This window comes from Ambystoma mexicanum, chromosome 4q, assembly GCF_040938575.1.
Source record: "Ambystoma mexicanum isolate Mex_15411 chromosome 4q, UKY_AmexF1_1, whole genome shotgun sequence".
Taxonomy (NCBI): domain Eukaryota; kingdom Metazoa; phylum Chordata; class Amphibia; order Caudata; family Ambystomatidae; genus Ambystoma; species Ambystoma mexicanum.
In genome coordinates this window covers 981881026-981900593 of record NC_090928.1, presented here as the reverse complement: position 1 = coordinate 981900593, position 19568 = coordinate 981881026, and the positions used below count along the sequence as shown (strand labels likewise).

Below are 19568 nucleotides of genomic sequence, written 5' to 3'. Positions count from 1 at the left end.
TCAAATCACCGGATACTATATTCATGGAGAGAGTGTGGTGTAGATCAGAGGTAGTCGGGGAGTTTGGAGGAGGGAGACCTGCATTTAGTAACAGTTTTAGCAGATGGAGAGAGTGAGGAAGAAACAGGAGTGAAGATTTAGGCAAAGACAATTGAGTGATCGGAGGGAGAAGGTGTGGTTGGAATATTGGAGGCAGAGAGTTGAGAGGAAAGGAGAATAAGGTCAGGGGGGTTTCTATTTGAATGAGTGTGAAGAGAGTGGGTGGAAGAGTCGTGGTTAAGCAGAAGTGAGTCAGTGGAGGTTGAAGTCACCGATAACAAAGAGGTGGTTATTGGGAGGGAGACGGTCAGTTGGTTGAGAGATGGGGCGAAGAATTGACCTGCCGGACCAGGTACTCGGTAGAGCGATATGTATGCCATGGGGGGCAATGATTGTGGTGATAGTGCATTTGAAGAATAATGGAGAATTAGTAGCAGATAGGGGTGGGGGGGGATAGGAGATGGGAAGATTGGAGGCTGAAAACAGTCCTACACCACCCCTGCCAGTGGGGCGGGGAGAGTGACTGAAGGTGTGAGAAGAGGTTGTGTAATGGGAGATGGGGTTGAAGTAGGTTTTGTGAATAGAAAGCCTAGTGTAGCAAGAAGAGAGGTGGCTTGAGGGGGTGAGATCAGTATGGGCAGAGAGTTGTTGGTTCTGAGCAGAGGAGAGTGAAGAGAGACATAAAGGAAAGGAATAGATGGCATGAGAAGAAACAATGGTGGAGCTGCGAACAAGCAATAAAGAGTACTTGCAGACAAGTAGCAGCAAAGCAAAGGCTCGTAGGCTAAGAGGCAAAGAGGCTGGTCAACAGCTGTTGCAGTGGTGACGGTCAAGCATATGATCTAGTTGTGAAAAGTAGGTCATAATTTGGGGTATTTATGAGAGCCCTGAATCCGTTCAATTGAAAGTTGCCCTGTTGTGGCTACTTGGCAAGTCTTTATTTTTTTTTGTTTTGTAGTGCACTTTTGCTAGAATCATTCAGCTTTTGGAGGATGTGAAAGTGGGGTTTTTGGGAGAGGATGGGAGGAGGTGAGAAGTAATGGAGAGGTAAGTTGGTGGACGACTTTGGTTGATGGCCTTAGTAGATGACAGCAGTTTTGATGGAGAGACGTTAGATACTCTGGAAAAGGGATTAGTTAAATCGGTGTGACGGGTGCAGAAAAATGTGCAGTGATGGTGTCTGTTGAAGGCTGCATCAGTGACATTGTTAAACTAGACGAGAAGCTGCGATTGGTGGCGGCATCCCATTTTTGAAGGGGGGAGGAAAAGTTCAGTATGAATTTCACATGATCGGACGTGCAATGTTGGTAGTGGGGCAAAAGCGGACTGAAAATATTGCAGAAGAAAAACTGGTCTGGTCAGATGAGGGGTTGGTTGGACTGTGGAAGTGGACTTTTTCGGTGCAAATGGTATTCATTTTGTTTCCAATCCTTCCTTTGTCCCTGCATAGGAAAGTGAGCTTCAGATTCAAATAGGCCCGTTTTTCCAATGTAGTAATTAGCATCTCGGCCAAGCCCCTTTTACCGATGTGCTGAATGGCCTCTTGTAAAGGGCCATAGTGCATATTTTTCCCTTTTTAAAGTCAGTCTAGTGAGTAAAACATGATCTGCTCAGCAGTCTTCACACTAATCTGAGTAAATGTGCTTGAAACCTGGTTTGACTTTGTGGATCTTTTAAATGTTTGTTCATTCGCCATAAGTTTTCACCTGGGGGAAAAGGGTTCTTAGTATAAATCCTTTACGGGCAAATGGAAAACCTGTGTTTAGTACATGTTTTCCTTTTTAATACAGGGCAAGATTTCGCTATAGTATTTTTAAAATGGCTTGTGTGGGGCTCTTTAGGGTAGCCTTGCTCTTTTGTGTTCAGGCGATGAGGTGGACTGGGCTACAGCTAGGCACCAGTGATACTAGGAAACTTTCCTATGCTCTCCTGGTGTTAGAACGTGGCTGAGTAGACATGGGCAACCCTTAGCCGGGGACAATGAGGTGGTTAAGATTCTGCATAAAACACCTAGAGCATTATAAGGCTATGTCCATACAAAATGTTGTTGAAATAGTACTTTCTCTTGTGGCGGTAAAACTCTTTTCGAATCTGTTCAGTGCTTTCAGGGCATGCACCTACCAGTTAAGGTCACCAGCAATGGCCTAACCCCTGCGGTTACCCTGGTTACAAAATCCAGTGTTGTGTATCGAGGTTCCTTTGGATTCAAATCTGCTCAACCAGATGTTGGTCTGTCCTAGGGAATGAATGTAACATCAGGGTCTGGCTTCAGATGGGCCGAGCGTGGTATGGTAATGATGCTGCAGTACCTCTATTGTTAACAATAAGCCCAATGTTAAGATTGGGCCTGAATTGTGTCAGCCTGGTAGTCTCAGTAGACAACCTGCCGGACCCAAATGCTGGCTGCCAAAGTCTTATAAAATGGAAAAGTTAAACCGTGGTATTACTGGTCTCAGGGTTCTTTAGCAGTAGTTGCGGCTTGCTGGCAGCACCGTAACAGTTTGACCGAAAACCCACTGTATATTGTCCTAAACAAGTGGAAAGGTAAACTTTTCAAGCCAGGGTACTGTGCAACTGTGATGTGTGTAATGGTTAGTTTGGGCCATGCTGTCCGTGCCAAGCTTTAACGGGTCGGGTTAGAAATGGATTCCTCTGCGTCCAAACAACTCTTGTAGAATTCCTGAAGGGCGAATGGTCTTTGCCAGGCTTTTAGTAATACATAGTTAATTGGTGTGCTGCAGAAGAGCTGAATAAACGTGAGAAAACAGAACCTGCCAAGTGTGGTTAACGGGTTTAGGGGTGGTTTCCCGTGCTTGGCACACAGTAAACCAAAGGGAGATATGTCCACCTTACAAGCAGAAATAATTCACCTGAACATTTTGGGATAAATAAAATACTTAAGACACACAAATTGTTACATTTCACTTTTTGGCTTAATCAGCCTTAAAAAATGTCATGTAGAGCAAAAAGTGTCAGCTGTCTGAGCATTTAACTGAAACATATGACAGAACACATTTTTTGATTCAAAAGTATTCTGCTTTCTAACTTTGTATGAAAGTGCTAGTGGGGTATCACTCTCCATGAGGCATTCATATTACGTTGGCCATGCGCCCCATCTTTTACAAGTGCCCAGGATTTTCCAGTTCTCGTGCTTCTTGTCGGATCCTGATTAAGGGATTAGAAGCATAGCTGTTTCTGTGAACAATGGATCCTTGAACCTTTTCCACCAGTCCTCCCGTCCCCGCAGCTTTGCCTACCCGGTTACAGGGAGTGGGCACTGAGTTAGTTCTCCCCTAGTCTCAGGACAAATTCAGTATCTGTGGGCACTAGCAGAGCTTCAATTAGGCAGGTAACTCATTCACTGGTTTTCCTAAGATTCAATCTTTCCCTGGCAAATACACCAAGTGGATTCCGCTCTGGAATCCCCAACATTAATTTAACCTTACAGATATTGTCTTGATTTCCCTTCTTTAACCATCCTGAGGTACACAGAAGGCATGACAGTATATTGCCTTCTCTGTTTCCTTTCACACAGAGAGCAAGGTTTACCTGAAGACCTCACATAGAATTTAAAATACAGTGGTGCATTCTATGTCATCCCTTCGGACACAGAATCCACCAACCAGTGGTACTGCTCTGAAGAAGCAGTGTGTCATTGGGAAGCCCAAGCCTGTGAGGCAAAGGGTCGATCAGGGGGTATTTCACAGTTGAGCTCCGAATAAAACTATGGACATGGACCTTTCAAGATGTTGGTGAACTAGTCTGGTGAGATTGAGTGAGATTGAGTGTGGAGTTTAGCTGCCAAGGTATGTTGGTATTCTCTTTGAGACTGCTTTGTAGGGAGTGCATGCAGTTTTGAATGTGATCCTTGCTCTGAGTTGTTGAGCCATTGAAGCTTACACCGTGTTGGAGGGATATGGTCAAATTTGGAGCAACTGTATAGACTGGCTGCAGCGTGGTGTGCTGCTTTTAAGGGGGCCAGGTGTGGGGCTGTAAGCCCAGTAAAAAGAGCATTTCCCCCATCAATGTGAGATAACCAGGGCTTGGACCACTGTACAGAATTCATTTTGGGGGTTGGGAGGGCGAAATTAAGAGTTTGGTTTTGTGGAGTGTTGCTTCATAGCCATGCAGTTTGTACCTTTTTGGCTATGTGCTTTTAGAAGGAAAGGCTGCTGTCATCCATGAAGCTCAGGAATTTGACTGAGTTTTACAGTTATGGTGGGCGGAGGGAATCCTTGCAGGCACATTTCATCCAGCCATTGTTGCATGTGTTTTTTCATGGGGGGAAGGGGGTTCTGATGAGGACAAATGTGGTCTTGGTTGGGTTGAGTTTAAGGTAAACCATCCATGTTTGGATATTGGCCAGGCATTTGCGGAGGCAAGCATTGTACTGGGGGCCACTGACCTTTTAAGGTATAACTGAGTGTCATCAGCCCGCTGATAAATGACTATGCCAAGATCATTTAGAAGAGATCCAAATGGAAGGCTGATGAGTCTTTAGTTGTCTGGGCCCTCTGGGTCAAAGTTGGAATTTTTGAGAAGGGGTCATATGAGACCGGTCTTCAACATCTGGGAATGCACCTTCAATGAGGGAGGCGTTCGCAATACTGAGTAGTACATTAATTGCTCAGAGTTATTTAATGAGGGAGGTTGGGAGGAAGCCTCCCGTGTAAGTAGTGGGTTTGAGTGAAGCAAGTGTGTCATAGGGATCCTTGGGGGAGAGTAGGGTGAAGTCGGTCCGGGGGGATTGATGGGACTTTGTCAAGTTTTGAGGCATCACTGTAACCTCCGATTTGATTAATTTTGTTGAAGGTAGTGTTTATTCCATTTCTCTTGTGAAGCCGGCACCTTGAGGACAGGTATGGGCTTGGCGCAGTGCTTGACTACTTCGAATAAGTATTTGCTCCTGTTAGAGGCTGCCTCAATGGTGGAAGTGTAGTAAGCGGATTGGCTTCAGAGATCGTGTGTGTGTTGGGTATGCAGTGATTTGAGGTATGAGATCTTGGAGGCTTCGGTCCTTGTGCCACCGCTTTCCAAGGGATCTGATGGTGCATTCGTTTTTTGCAAGCTTGGGTTTACCAAAATGCAGAAGCTTTGACTTTGGTGCGACTAAACTTTAGAGTTGCGTGGGCATCCACGAGTTCTTTGGCAAGGTGGTTTAACGTATTCAGAAAGGGCTCGGCATTCTCTGTGGTCTGGAGCGTTGATGAACATTGCCTCTAGTGTGTCCAGCAGGAAATTCTTGAAGGGTCGGCGCCCATTAGCAGGGCTTTTGGCCTGACCTTTGTGGGGCAGCCTTGCATATATCATATGGGGAGGAGGGATTGTGGCATGGTCAGTCCAGTCTAGGAGGGAAGGGTGATTGAGCATGAGGATCGGGCAGGAGGTGAATACTAGGTTGAGCATGTGACCATTGACATGCGTGGTGGGAGAGAACGATCTGTTCAAGGTCCATATACTTGGCCAGAGAAAATAGGGAGTGAAATGGGTTTTTCGATGGTTTGGACCTAGGAATGCTGAAATCTCAGGAGTATATTGGAGTAGAAAACGGTTGCACAGGATAGAAAGTTAGAAAGGTAATCTATGAAGTTACCACTCCCTGTTGGTGGACTGTAAATAGGGTGGAATGTAACTCAGTCGTTTGAGATGGGGAACCGGCATGACCGGGATTCAAAGGAGCTGTGTTGGGGCTGCAATTACTATGCAGGGCCAGTCAAGCTTATGGACGACTGACACCCCACCTCTTCCTGTGCGGTCAGTATGTTGGATACTGTCGCTTTGTGGGTAGCAGGTCATTAAAGATGTAGGGGGAGGAGGGTGTAAAGCATGTTTCAGTAATGAAAAGGGCATCAAGATATTGTTGGTTGAGGTCTGCGATATCTGCAGTGCCTGCAACCACTGAGAGAGTGTTAACCATCATAGCTGGGTAAGCTTGAATAGAAGGTGCATCTTGTAGGAGGTGTACAGGGGATATTGATGAGGTTTGCCAGAGTAGAGGTCCAGGGCTGCTTTGGGCATTTGGCGGTGCAATCCCTAGAGAGGATGGGAATGGGTTGCAGTGAAATTAACTGGTCTAGCACAAAGTAACTGGCCCTTACCAGGACCAAACAGGCGTTTCCCTATTATTCGACTGCACTGTTATGTAACGGTTAACAAGGCAAGGGAAAGGAAGAGGCACGCATAGGCGGGCAGGTGAGGGTGTAGGTCACGTGACCTAGAGCCACTTGCACCCGCACACCAAGATAGTTGTTGTATGGTTGGTGAAGCTAGATTATGTAGGATCTACAGAGTTTATCCTTTAGCCAGACTATTCCTAATTTTCTTCTTGTGAGATGGGTATAATGACCCCTTGCTCCAAGGAAAGAAATCTGTTCCGGTTTCAAATATGCCATTCACCAGCCTTGGTAATATTTATAATGTTGATTCTAGTGCCTGTCGGGATCAGGTAAGGTCTGCCGTCCCCTGGCCACATGAGAGCTACCTTGGGGGAACAACATAATCAGATTCACCACAATGTGCATGTTAAGGGAATTGAACTCCTCCAGCATTGGATCTTTCATGGATTCACATGCTGTGAATATTCCCCATCGTCAGGCTGGGAACCTCGGTCATTTTAACTTAGCGTTTTCCTATGGAAAACGTTGACACTTCAGTGTCCTATCAACATCCCTTTTTTGGGTGCTTTAGCCACCACCAATAGGAACGTAGAGTATAAATAGCCCCGCCCCTGCGGCTTCCCTTCAGATTTCAACCGTCTCCAAAGTGTTGGGATCACCTCGTGCTTGTTGTGGTTTCTGCACATGTTTGTGCGTTGGTTTTTTGCGATTACTTCAGGACTGAAGAAGGCTATGATCCGGCCCTGTGCGACTTGTGGGCTGAAGGTGTATGAGGAGGACGGGCATATGGACTGCCTTTATTGCCTTTACCCCCATCACTCAGCCGATTCTTGCGAGATCTGTAAAGGGTTTTCACAGAAGACGCTTAAGGACCGCAATCAGCGGTTGGTGTGTTGGCTGAATGAGGGTACCTACCCTTCCTCAGAGGTGGGGTCGGTTCGTAGCCTGGCGTCTGAAAGGCCTGTTCAAGCGGCGGTTCGTCGGCGTCGGCTGAGCCTCCGGCTAAGAAGTCTCGGCCTGCCCCTGGGGTGGAGGTCGGGAATAGTGGTCGCTCCTCTTCGAGTAAACACTTGTCGAAGTGGGCATCTTCGTCCAAGCATGGTCAGACCAGTCCCGAGGGTCTGGATGTAGGCCCGGGAAGTCATCGTCACAGGTGAAGGCCAAGAAGGACTCGTCGAAACATTCCTCTTCAGGGGACCATCACAGGTCATCCTCTAGCAGGGCGTTGTCTAAACACTGGTTCAGTGGGGCCAGGCAGGCAGGATCGCCTGGAAAATCTACACCGCAGGTTGCGGTTCCAACTAGGTCATAGTCGACGGGAGTCCCCTCGTCGACGTTTTCTCTGCCAGCTCTGATGCTGTCAATGGTTGTGTCTTTGGCTTCGGCGACAACCGGGGATAAAGGCCTGATGTCCTCGTCGAGGATGGATACAGACAGCTTGCTGCCGACGGGTGAGGCGTGGCAGTCTTCTGCTTTTGTCTCGCTTCTGCCTGACACTATTCTACATCAAGAGACTGCTTTTTCAGAGTCATCGGAGGTCGAAGATGAACAGGAGGCCCAGTGTTGGGTCTGTCGGCCCTGGGCCTGCAGTGTGTTGGTCCATCGACATCGATGGGGGTGGGGGCTGGTCCGTCCAGTTACCCGCTGGTGAATCCGCAGGTGATGTTGTCGCTCCAGGTCCTGTCAACGCTGCAATCCTTGTTAGGCCAGCTGGATTCCAGGTTGCCTCCTCTGAATGTGGCTCTGGTGGGGCCTATCGTCGACGCTGCAGGTGTTCCTCCATGTTAGCTGGATGCGGCTGAGTTGCCGGCACCTCTGCCGGTGAGTGAAGATCGTCCGTGTACCCATCCTGAAGAGGGTGAGCTGCTGGACTCTGAGTCGGACAGTGTGCCTAGGGAGACCATGTCTACTGGCTCGCCGTCGAGGGATCAGGGGTGGGAGTCGGACGTTGAGGTGGAACTGCCTCGTAGTCCGGCACAACCGTCTCCGCCCGATGATGGTGGGGCGTTCCATGCCATGATGGCGAAGGCATGTGTGGAATTTGGGTTGGCTCCTGAGGAGGAGCGGAAGGAGTGCTTCCTGTTTGACCACATGGGCAAAAGACAGAAAGCTGTGTTTGCCGTGTCTATCCTGGACACAATGCGACATCCCTTCTTGGAAACGGCTGTCAAAGGGAGGCTGGAGAAGAAGTTTAAGGCCCAGGACTCTACACCGAAGTGCTTAGTGTTGCAGCCCACGCCTGAGTCGGTGGTGGCGGGCGGCAGCAGCTAGCCGCAAAGCCAGGAACCAGCACAAATGTATTACCCCTACCGATAGTGGCACCAGGAAACAGGATGCCTTCGGGAAAAAGGTTTTGACTGTTGGGGCGACGACGGTGAAAGCGGCCAATTCATTGGCGATCATGGCTCGCTATGATCGTGAGATTTGGCATCGGCTGGCATCTCTATTGGAACATCTACCTGAGGAACACCGTAAAGCTGCCATGTTGTTGGTATGCGAAGGGGAGGAGGCGTCCAATCATAGTATTAACATTGCCGTAGACTTACCGGAATCTGTTTTTAAACAGATTAACAACAGTGTTGTGCTACGTCGACAAGCCTGGCTTAAGAGCAGACTTTCGCCCAGAGGTGCATTGAAAGGTTCTGGACATGCCCTTTGAGGGGGTGCAGTTGTTTGGTGAGAAAATTCATGAGGCCCTCAAGGGTATGAAGGAGGACTCTGAGACCGCTAAATCGTTAGGAGCTTTGCAGAGTGGGCGCTCTTTTCGCCCCTTTTGTCCCTTCCGTGGGGCGTCGGCAAATGCCTGGTTTACTTCCTCCGGAGACCGGGGTTACGGTCGATCTGGTGACTCCTCCCAGGGATATAGGAGGTCGACACAGAAGAGTCTGGACTTTCAGGCCTCCAGGAAAAGAGGTGGGCAGGTCTCTTCCTCCAAGGGAAAACAAGCTAAGCCATAGCAATGACCGTCATTGGGGAAATCTGCTGGGGGACAGGGTAGCAATGCACGTGGACGAGTGATGCACGATTGCGTCAGACCGGTTGGGTGTTGGACACAGTGCGTTTGGGCCACTCGCTGGAGTTCAAGTGTTCCCTTGTTCCCATTCCTTCAGTGTATACCGTGCAACTTCACCTTCACATCCTACGGCAGGAGGTTGTACTTATGCTATAGAAAGGGGCTATAGAACTGATTCCGGTGCCCGAGAAAGGCCAAGGGTTTATTCCGTTACTTTGTGGTGAAGAAACACAACGGCAAGTGGCGACCCATTCTGGATCTTCGGGCGTTGAACAAGACTCTGCAACGCCTGAAGTTCAAGATGCTCACGCTTCAGGAAGTCATTCGGTCTGTACAGTCGGGTGAGTTTCTGTCCTAGTTGGATTTACAGGACTCATATTTCCACATTCCTATGCGTCGACGGCACCGCAAGTTTCTGCGGTTTGTCGTAGAAGATCATTACCAGTTTCAAGTGCTCCCGTTTGGTCTAAAATTGTCCCCCAGGACGTTTACAAAATGTTGGCGGCGTGGCTCCGACGGAAAGGTCATCACGTCTACCCATACCTGGACGACTGGCTGGTACATGGTTCGTGGCTGAGGGAGGCGCAGAAAGTCTCGGCGCTACCATGCAGCTGTTGCAACGGCTAGGCTTTGCCCCGAACTTCGAGAAGTCCTTTCTGTTGCCTTCCAAGGACTTAGTGTTTCTGGGGGCAGAGTTTCAGACTCGGCTAGGTCTTGTGAGGCCCTCGGGCAAGAGGGTTCTGAAGCTCCGACAAAAAGCGGCAGAGTGGAAGATTTGTACAAATTTGTCGGTCCGGACTTACATGTCACTGCTGGGGGCCATGGCGTCCTGCATTCCGCTGGTGAAAAACGGTCTCTTCATGAGGCCGGTGCAGGAGTTCCTCGCCGACTGGTGGGCTCAGAGTCACGGATCGTGGTCCGACAAGGTGGTGATCGATGGCGGCTTGGTGTAAGCTCTTCGATGGTGGCAGTGCTCGGGCAATCTGGTTCGGGGCATGCCGTTGCTGGAACCGGAGTTCCAAGTTACAATTGTGGCAGATGCCTCTCAGACAGGGTGGGGGGCGCATCTCGAGGGCTCGCAGGTCCATGGCCTGTGGTCTCGGGTGGAGTCGCGGTTCCACATCATTGGGCCCTGAAATCGTTTCTGCCGTGCATACGCGGTTCACTGGTGAGAGTGTTGACGGACAATACCACCACAATGTTTTATCTCAGGAAACAAGGGGGCACTCACTCCAGGGTGCTGTCAAAAGAAGCACAAGAACTTTGGCATTGGGCTCTGTTGCACAACATCAGCATTGTGACGTTTCTTCTGCCGGGAGTGTTGAATGTGCAGGCACACGCGCTCAGCAGGGAGGTAGGCCAGCTCCACCAATGGCAGCTGAAGGAGCAACAGGTGTCCATGATCTTCCGGAAATGGGGCCGTCCTCCGTTGGATCTCTTCGCAAGGAGGGAGAACAAGCAATGCAAGGAGTCTGCCAGCAGGTGGGCTCATCCCGAGTTTCTAGGGGATGCGTTCTCGTTCCCGTGGACAGATCGTTCGCTTATGCATTTCCCCCGTTTCTGCTCTTTCGATGGACCCTCCAGTGGATTCGGAGATACCCATGCTGTGTGATTCTGGTGGCTCCGTTCTGGGCCAGGCAGCCGTGGTTCTTAGATCTCCTTCATCTGTCCGTGGTGGAACAGATTCGGTTGGAAGTGATGCCGGACCTTCTGTCTCAGGACAAGGGCGCTGTCTGGTACCACGATCTGGGGTCTCAGCCTGACGGCTTGGCTCGTGACTTCTCAGAGTTTGGCCTGCTAAAGCTTTCTGGTGACTGTCGGCGCATTTTGGAGGTGGCAAGAGCTCCGTCCACGAATGTCTCCTATGCTTTTAAATGGAAAAGGTTTTGTGTGTGGTGTAAGGGCCAGCCTGGGGTGGACCCTTTGAACATTTCACCAGAGCAAGTTCTGCCCTACTTGTTGTAGTTGGCAGAAAAGGGTTTGGCGTTCTCCATAAAGGTACACTTGGCAGCAATTTCTAGTTTCACTCGGAAGCGACATGCAGCGCTGCTGTTTAGTGATCGTCTCATCAAGCATTTCCTCAAGGAGTTGTTTCGAACTTTTGCTCCAGTCAAGAGGTTTCCGCCGGTGTGGAGCCTTAATGTGGTTCCCAGGTCTGATGAGACCGTTGTTTGAACCAATGTCGTCTACGCCTTTGCAGTTTTTGCCTTGGAAGGTGGCTTTTCTGGTGGCCATAACTCCGGCCAGAAGGATGTCTGAGTTGCAAGCTTTGGTTGTGGACCCTCCGTACTTGAGGTTCAACGACGAGGTGGTGGTGGCTTTATCCCGAAAGTGCCAACATTTCATAAACTCTCTTCTGTTGTGTTGCCCTCTTTCTTTGCTTCAGCTTTCACGCCTGCAGAGCAGGCTTTGCATTCGCTGGATGTGAAGGGGGCGTTGAAATTTTATTTGAATCGTACTCAGGAGTTCAGGCTTTCTAAACAGCTGTTTGTGGCTTATGGACTGACCGTCAAGGTCCAACCAAGGACTTTCTCGTTGGGTGTCATCTGCTATCTCATTCTGCCACACTAAAGCTGGAAAGCCGTTGGAGAGGAATCCGAGGGCACACTCAACGAGGGCTACGGCTTTGTCGGCGGCATTATGGTCGGGGATTCCGCTGGTGGACATTTGCCAGGCGGCCTCCTGGCCGGTGCCGCACACCTTTACTCGACATTACTGTCAGGAGCAGCAGCATGGTGAGGATGTGCAGGTGGGACGGGCGGTCCTGCAACGCCTGTTTCAATGAGGTAAACACTGCAGCTTTGCGGTATTTGTTTGAACTTGATCACTGGATGGGTGGAGTGTCAAAGAAATGTGCTCTTCCCCGTGCTGTATCCATAGCGAGCAAATGGGATTCTTCATGCCCGGAGTAGGCATTTCACCGGGTCATAGGATTGTCGTTGCACCTGGACCCCAGCTGCAAAGTGCAGATAAATGTGGATATTGCTGGCCTCCATAATGTAGTGTTCCATGCTCCCTTGACAATTTCAAGATGTGGTCCCTCTCTCTATAATTCGACAGTTTAGCAATAATAGCGTGTGGGGGGGCTCCCGGCTTCGGGAGCGGGGGGCAAGAAAACGATGGGCATGTTCCACCAAGAACTGTGCAGAGAACTGTACCGGTCCAGTTTTTTCAACCGCTCATCAACAAACGTTCCATGGGCCTTTTCACAGCTGTTTAAGGCACCCGCACAATCTGCGCATATTTTGACGGGAGTGCAACTCAAGATCATCACATTTCACCCGGATGGCATTCAGCTCTTTCTTCAGCCCTGAGATAGCACGGTCATGCTGCTCGACCTTAACCTCTACTCCCCCAGCCCTAGTCTCGACCTCTGTGATGCAGCTGCTTTCTTTGTCTAGCTTGGAACGTTGAGAGCTGATATTTGCCACTATGTCATGCATCTTTACATTTACGGATACAAAGCCATTTTGCATGGCTTTCATCAGTGAGTCAGTACGTGCGGCTAATCTGTCGGGCTTGGATCGCCATTATTCTTGGGCTCTTCAAGCCTAGGGGTCTCCACAGGAGTGTTCGCAAAGGTATCCATTGGCCCCCGCTTTTTCCCCGCTCCTTTTGTCATGCTGCCCACTGGTTGCCAGATTTTCCCACAGGCAGTAGTTTCCACCCTGCCAAGAAGGCCCCTTGTTCCAAATGTTGCAGCCTATTCTTAATCCCCCCAATTGGACACCAGCACCGCACCTGTTTAGTGGAAATACAGAGTGTGGGCCAATGAAAGTGTCGCTCTGCAGGGCCTCCTCCACTCTTCTACACCTTCAGGCACGCACTCAGCGGGCAGAATACTCAGCAGGCAGAATGCTTTTTTGCTTCAGGGCACACAGCTCGCTGAGATCCTTGCAATATCGTACTACAGCTGGCCTCACTCAACACTGCACTGCGCCCCTTTGCTCAATGATCATGTCAACTCTACCCTCTGGTTCACTGCAGGCGCTCATTCAGGGCATTTCTTTATACTTGTGCACTTCGCGCCAGGCGGCTCACCTGGTGCCCATTGCTACGCATCTCATCCCCCGGGCCCTCACCTGCTGCCTGCAGTGTTTGCCCTGATGCTTTCAAGTGCGCCCCCTCAGTGGACCAGTACTGTGTGGTAATCGGGCCTGGGGCTCAGTCTGAGCTAGGCTCTGCAGCAACCAATGATCCGCTCTGCAGCAACCAATGATCCGCTCTGCAGCACTGCAGGACTTTAGGTCCACTGCCGCAGTGGGAAAGCTCTGTTCAGCAGCTAGTGATCCTGTCAATTGAACTTGCATGCGAATGTCAGTGCAGTCTACTGGATGTTGCGGCCCCTCCCCATTCTGGGCACCCGCTGCCGCGGACTTCATTTACAGCGTCCACAGTGCTTAGGAATGTCTGCTTCGGGCTCTGCCGTGTTTCCTCACTGCGGTCAACCACAGGAGCTCTAACGGCTTTCCCCCCACATCGGATCCACACAGGATTTGATAGCTGTGCTCACAGCACCGTCTGCCATCGCTGCACACCATTTTGCTTTACGAATCTGGTATGGGACAGGATATTTTGCAGTGCAGGATTTTGCTGGGGACGGAGCTCACGCCAAGTCTGCCATTTCCTTAGCTGCTCAGCACCCCCATCTGCCCCTCGGCTGGCTTTAGATGCAGGGGTGGAAATATGTAAGATCCAATCACATGACTGCAGGAGAAGCATGTTGATGGTTAGGCGTATGTGCCCCCATAAGCCTGGAAGTGTTTGTGTGGGGGAGCCATGCAGGGTGGTGTGACTTGTGACAGTAATGGCAGTGTCATAATGATGAGGCCAGGTCAAACACGAGGTAGGGTGGAAAAACTTTAGCCACAAACTTTATTATATCATGAGCTGTGGTGGAAAGAAAACCAACCAAACATAATGAAAATATCACACAAATATTTTGGGGAACAAGGGATCAGGTGAGCGGGGGCCCTACCACCACATAGGGCCAACTTGAGGCTGATCCGTACCGCCCTTTATGAAAAAGCTTGTGACGTTTGGTGTACCCAGCTTGTGAGCTGTCTGTTGTCTCCTTTTTGATTTTGCAGCTTACTTTCCTCTTCGTACATTTTGTCTTTTCCATGTCTGTGGAAGAGGTATGTGCGCTTTGGTGCATGTGCATACATGCTTATCCCTCTGGTGTCCCACTTGTGATGTGGCCCCCTGAGGGGTTTTTAGCAATATTTTTACCACTGAAGTGAATTCTGGGACATTGTATTGCCTTCACTAGTCTTCAGTTTGGGTCCAGTGCCCTTCCCTTGGTCTATTTGTGGTGAGGCGCTGTTACTTTTCCGACTCAGAGGTGGGTTCTTGAGCTGAGGTGAGTTCTTGTGTTTCCACCTGCTGCCAACGTGATTCCTCAGCGGTAGGTTCTTGTGTTTCCACTTGCAGCCAACTTGATCTGGGTTTGGGGCTTGCGCCCTTCCATGCTAGCAGGGTGACTTCTTACCGTTCTCTTGGCTCATGATCCACTTTTGTTTGAAAACCCCTCTGCGTTATTTTTGTATTTGATACTCCTCAGCGGTGGGTTCTTTGAGCCACTGTGTGTGTTTAATATATTTTACCATTTTTTTAAGGCGTTTTAGCCTTTGTCTGTACCACTTTGGTGTTAAAATTGGCATTTCTTCTCTCATGATCCACTTGTGTTTTGAGCCCCCATGCGCTTTTATTGGATTATTCTTCAACGGGGTGGGTTCTTAGAACCTTACTAGGATTTTTCCCTGCTCATGATCCACGTGTTATGAAACCCCCGAAGCGCTTTTATTGGATTGTTTTTCCTCGGGGGTGGGTTCTTTGAGCCTAATTTGATTTTTTTTTTTCTGCTCATTATCCACTTATGTTTGAAACCTCCTAAACGTTGCTATTGCGTTGTTTCTCCACGGGGTGGGCTATTTGATAATTTAAATTTTTTATTTTCACAGTAAGCAAACATAAATAAATGAACAGCTGTCCATGAAATTCACACATCAACCTAGTGAAAGCAAAGTAATCAATTCGCCATAAACAATCCAAACATATAAACATCAAAAATAGAACAAGAAGGAAGAAAGGAAAAAAAGAAAAAGAAAAGGAAGAAAGAGAATAAGAGCGTAGGAGTAGAAGACATAAACCAAAAATTTCAATGCAAAATACTATACCTCAGACAAAAGGGCATTACAAAAACCATCACACAAACTATAGGTATTATACAGATTATGAGTGTTCAAGGGTAAGTACATAATACCCCAGATCAAAGATCAGGTTTATCCATATGCATCAAGAAAGCAGCTCCAAATGTCCCAAAATTTTTCAATGTCACCAGTGAGTTTGTAAATGGCTTTTTCATATGTTGAAACAGTAAGTAGCTATTTGATCTTGTGTTTTAATAATTGAATTCTTCACTTAGCTCATGATTCACTTGTGTTTGAAAACCCCCTATGCATTGGTCTTGCTTTGTTTCTCCTCGGGGGTGGGTTCTATGAACCTGTCTTCTAACAATTGAATTCTCTTTCCCTCAAACGTATTTATCTCCATTCATGACCTTTGAATTTGTTCATTATTAACATTTGGCCATTTTTTAAGTGTGTTCTGCTTATGTCAATACTTCAAGTGTGGCAACCCGCCTCTGTGTTTTGGTTTTTATATTCCTGAACCATGCGGCATTTCCTTGGCTTCAGTTTTCCTCAACTTTACCTATAGTTTGGCCACCCGCCCCTTTGGTCTGGATATTTACCTGACTCCATTGGGGCAAAATACTACTCTTTGGCTTCCTACCACTTTTGCTTCAATTTAGTCAACCTCCCCATGTGGTTTGGTTATTTACTTATGACCCTAGAGGCCTATTATACTTACTTTCTGTGAAGTTGCCAACTGCGGCGTTACTGCTAGTTGATACTTACCCCTTACATTAGAACAGTATGGCCTGTGGTAACTTGTTTCTTCGAGCATTCTTGTGCACTAATTCCTTTGATTGTTGCCAGCTCTTAAACCGATATTGGTGCCTGTCCTGTTGTCGCACTATTCACAAGAAGGTAGTGTCTACCAATGGGTAGTAGGGAGTTTTCTTTTTCCTTGCTTTCGCAGGGGGGGCGGCTGAGTCAGTGCTCCTGTCATGTTGCTGGGCCGGGGAAAAGAAGAAAGGGGACTGCCTGCCCTCCTCCAGATGTATGCCAAAATTGGCCTGGGGGGCAGGCATCCCCCTTTCCCTTTGAAGCATTAACTGGCCCTGTCTCCCATCCGCCCTAATGGGAGCGGGGCTCAGGGGCAGGAACTGCCTCATCACCTACCCCTGCCACCTCCCTTCCGTGGCGGGCGCCTGGCTGCTTGGGTCCACATTGTAGTGGGGACCAGGCCGCCTGCCCTGGCACCCACATGCTAATGGGGCAAGCACCTACAAGGTACTGCACCGACCGGACCCACAACAACCCCACCTCCCTGCGGGAGGGCCCATGTTTACTAGATGCTCAAGGCAACTGGAAAGTCAGGGTCGAGCTTCGTCTAGGAAATGCAATTGTGCAGTGGGAGATGATGATCTATGGGATTTTTAATCTGTAAGAAATATTGTTATACGGAAGAAGGGGCTGAAACCCCATTTTGGCTAAAATAGGAACCGGTCAAGAAGCATTGCACTTAAAAATGAATTGTAGTATTGAGGGCTTCATTTTTTATTTCATTATGTTAGGGAAGCATTCCTTCTTTGGGAATTTCTAGCTAGAAGTTGACCCTTGTAAAATTAGTGTTTATCGACGGGATTGATAGTTTGATACATTTTATAAGTATTGTATGTGGTTTAATGGAGAAATCGGAACTAATAAAGATACTACTTGTTGCTTTGTTGCATTTCCATAAAACTGCAGTCTTGAATAAAATCATGCCTTTCTTTTCCAACTACATGTTGATTCCTTGAACAATGCAAGCATTTTTCTTTGGATTTCTGTCAGTTCTATTCTGTTTGTTGACTGTCAGCGAAAAACTTGTGGTGTTTTCCTCCTGGGCTTCTAACCACTTTTTTTTTTCTTTTTTAAAAGCAATCTTGTAGGCTAGCCCTATTAATACTTTTTTGTCAAAGCTCTTCAGTTAAGGTTGTTTTTTTCTGACCAATCCCTCTTGTCTTTGCTATAACTTTGTTTTACTTCCTTGCTTTGTAGGAACTACAGTGCAGCGCAGAGGACTGAAACTTCTTGGTCGACTGTCTCTACTAACGGCGCACGATCTGTGGACTGTTAATGGCCTACCCAATGAAACCATTTCCTCAGATCACTTATCATTAGTTGCCAGGTTCAGGCTTGAACTTTGACATGGGCCTGAAAGAATGAACTACTTCAAATTCGAATCTGTTCCGCCTCTGGTACCAAAACTGCAAAGCCGCTCATAATAAACAGTTGGAATATTCAGGAGTTTCTAGTTTACATTTGTGGAAACCAGAATTTTTAAGAGATTTTATTTTTTTGTAAATTAAAGACTGCTTACGAAGGCTGTTGTCAAATAAATTGAACATGGTTATTGAATCTATTTCTGATAAACGACTGTGCCATATAGAGAAATAGTTTTTCTTTTTCCACCCAAGATACTGTAAATATTTTGTGCAAAGAATTATTTTGGAGAAAAAAGAAAACACTTTAATTGTGCAGTGAGTTTTTTTTATGTTTGTAGCTAATTTTATGATAAGATTTGTCTCCTTTTTATAGTGTGCTTACCTCCAATATTTGGTTTGTAAATGTTACTAAAGTAAACTACTCTTTTCATTCTGTATGTCTTTCTGTGTCGCTTGTGCTAAAACTCACTGTTCAGTGTAACTGTTTTATTTGAGTGTAATTTTACTAATTCGTTTTAGTTTTGTTCTGCATATTGTTGCTTCATATGCATCTCTATGGCATTACATCCAAAATTAAACTTGATTTACAACAGTGTCCAAAACTGTACAATTAAACGCCTTTTGTTGAGCATGCCTGATCCTGGTAATAGTGATTTTGCAATTTGAATCCGCTGTAAACGTGATGTTACATGTTACCCTTCCATCTGGTAGTGGTTGGATCTACAATTCTGTTTTTCTCAAGAGTAAAAAAAATAACGTGGGAGCAGGCTGCAGGACCGTCTGTAATGACATGCCACGGTTTTATGAAAAACCCTTTTGGATCAAGCCTATCATTTGAACCAAGTTTTTTTCAGCAGACAATCGACAGTTGATTATTAGAGAATGTATATTTGTAGATTTGGCTAGTTTAAATGTTATGCTGCCAAACGGGGATCTGGAAGTTGCTCGATTAAGACTGTACTCTTGTGGATTGACTTGAATAACATTTGCCTTCTTCAAGATCTCAATCCTCACTTTATTGGCATACCCTGTACCCCAAGGATAACCATCCCCTGGATCCTGAGGCTAAAGTATTTATTTTGCAGCTGTAAAGTAGACTGGACACTTGTGACACAGGCAAGTCACAGTTTACCACACACCTGTTTCTGCATGCACCAGTGCTGTACCCCCAGTTCCTTTATTTCTCTTGGACTGGACAGATGCTTCTTTCAGAGCCCCCAATAGACTTTTAAGCATCTCTATTTGATGGCGCTCTGGGGATGGGGGAGGGAGGGGACTTTTCCTCTTGTCCACCAGCTTCCTTGCTGTTTTCTGGCTTTAATTCCTAATCCGTTCAGCTGAAAATGTTTGTGCTTTTTGGAAAGTTCTGTAGCCAGACCCACACAATTTCCCTTCTGTGCCTGACATCTCTGCACCACTTAATGGTCTGCATGAGTCTAAAGCCAGACAAACCCTGAGGCTGGATCTTGATACCTTACCTATGTGAAGAGATGGACACTTTTTATTAAACTGGTGATGCTGAACGTGGCAACCAAAATATGGAAGTGTTTCCTGGCCTGCTCGGAACCTAGAAGTTAAAACGCAAGCAAAGGCAACCAAGGATGGAGCTGGTCTTACTGTTCAGCCACCTGCCCAATTATATATGTTGGCTATTGCTTTCCACAACTAAAAGGGCCTTGCTGGCCTTTACTATTGTGCCCTTTTGGGCAAGCATATGAAAAACATTAAAATAAATCTGCACTAACGTAATGGTAATGCCTTGTTAGTCATGATTAACAAAAGGGCCTTGTGGCTTTGACAGCTTGCCATCTTTAGAGGCAGAAGGCACTCAGCCAAGTATGATGTGATAAAACCGATTTCTATCAGTTTGATACAACCTCAACCATGTGGAAATAGTCTGCAGGCCATGGGCACAGAGTGGAAGGGTCGATGTCGAGATGAGGCAGTTTATGTAAGAGATTAATTGTTATTTTTGTATTTCAAATTAGTTGCAGCTTGCTAGTTTTACTTTGTGTAGAAACAATGGGCCTCTCTGGCTCTATTTTTCTAGTGGTTCCACTTCTTT

The 19568-nt window shown here is 47.5% G+C and overlaps 1 protein-coding gene across 2 annotated transcripts in view; it reads left to right on the top strand.

The window, feature by feature from the left end:
• Positions 1 to 18134, top strand: part of ANGEL2 (angel homolog 2) — a 680936-nt gene extending 662802 nt beyond the window's left edge. For both annotated transcript variants that reach the window (XM_069608547.1, XM_069608546.1), the window contains exon 9: positions 17337 to 18134. In XM_069608547.1, the coding sequence (XP_069464648.1) occupies positions 17337 to 17485 (149 nt within the window). In that variant the 3' untranslated portion in view covers positions 17486 to 18134. The remainder of the gene's footprint in view (positions 1 to 17336) is intronic.
• Positions 18135 to 19568: the final 1434 nt, after the last annotated feature.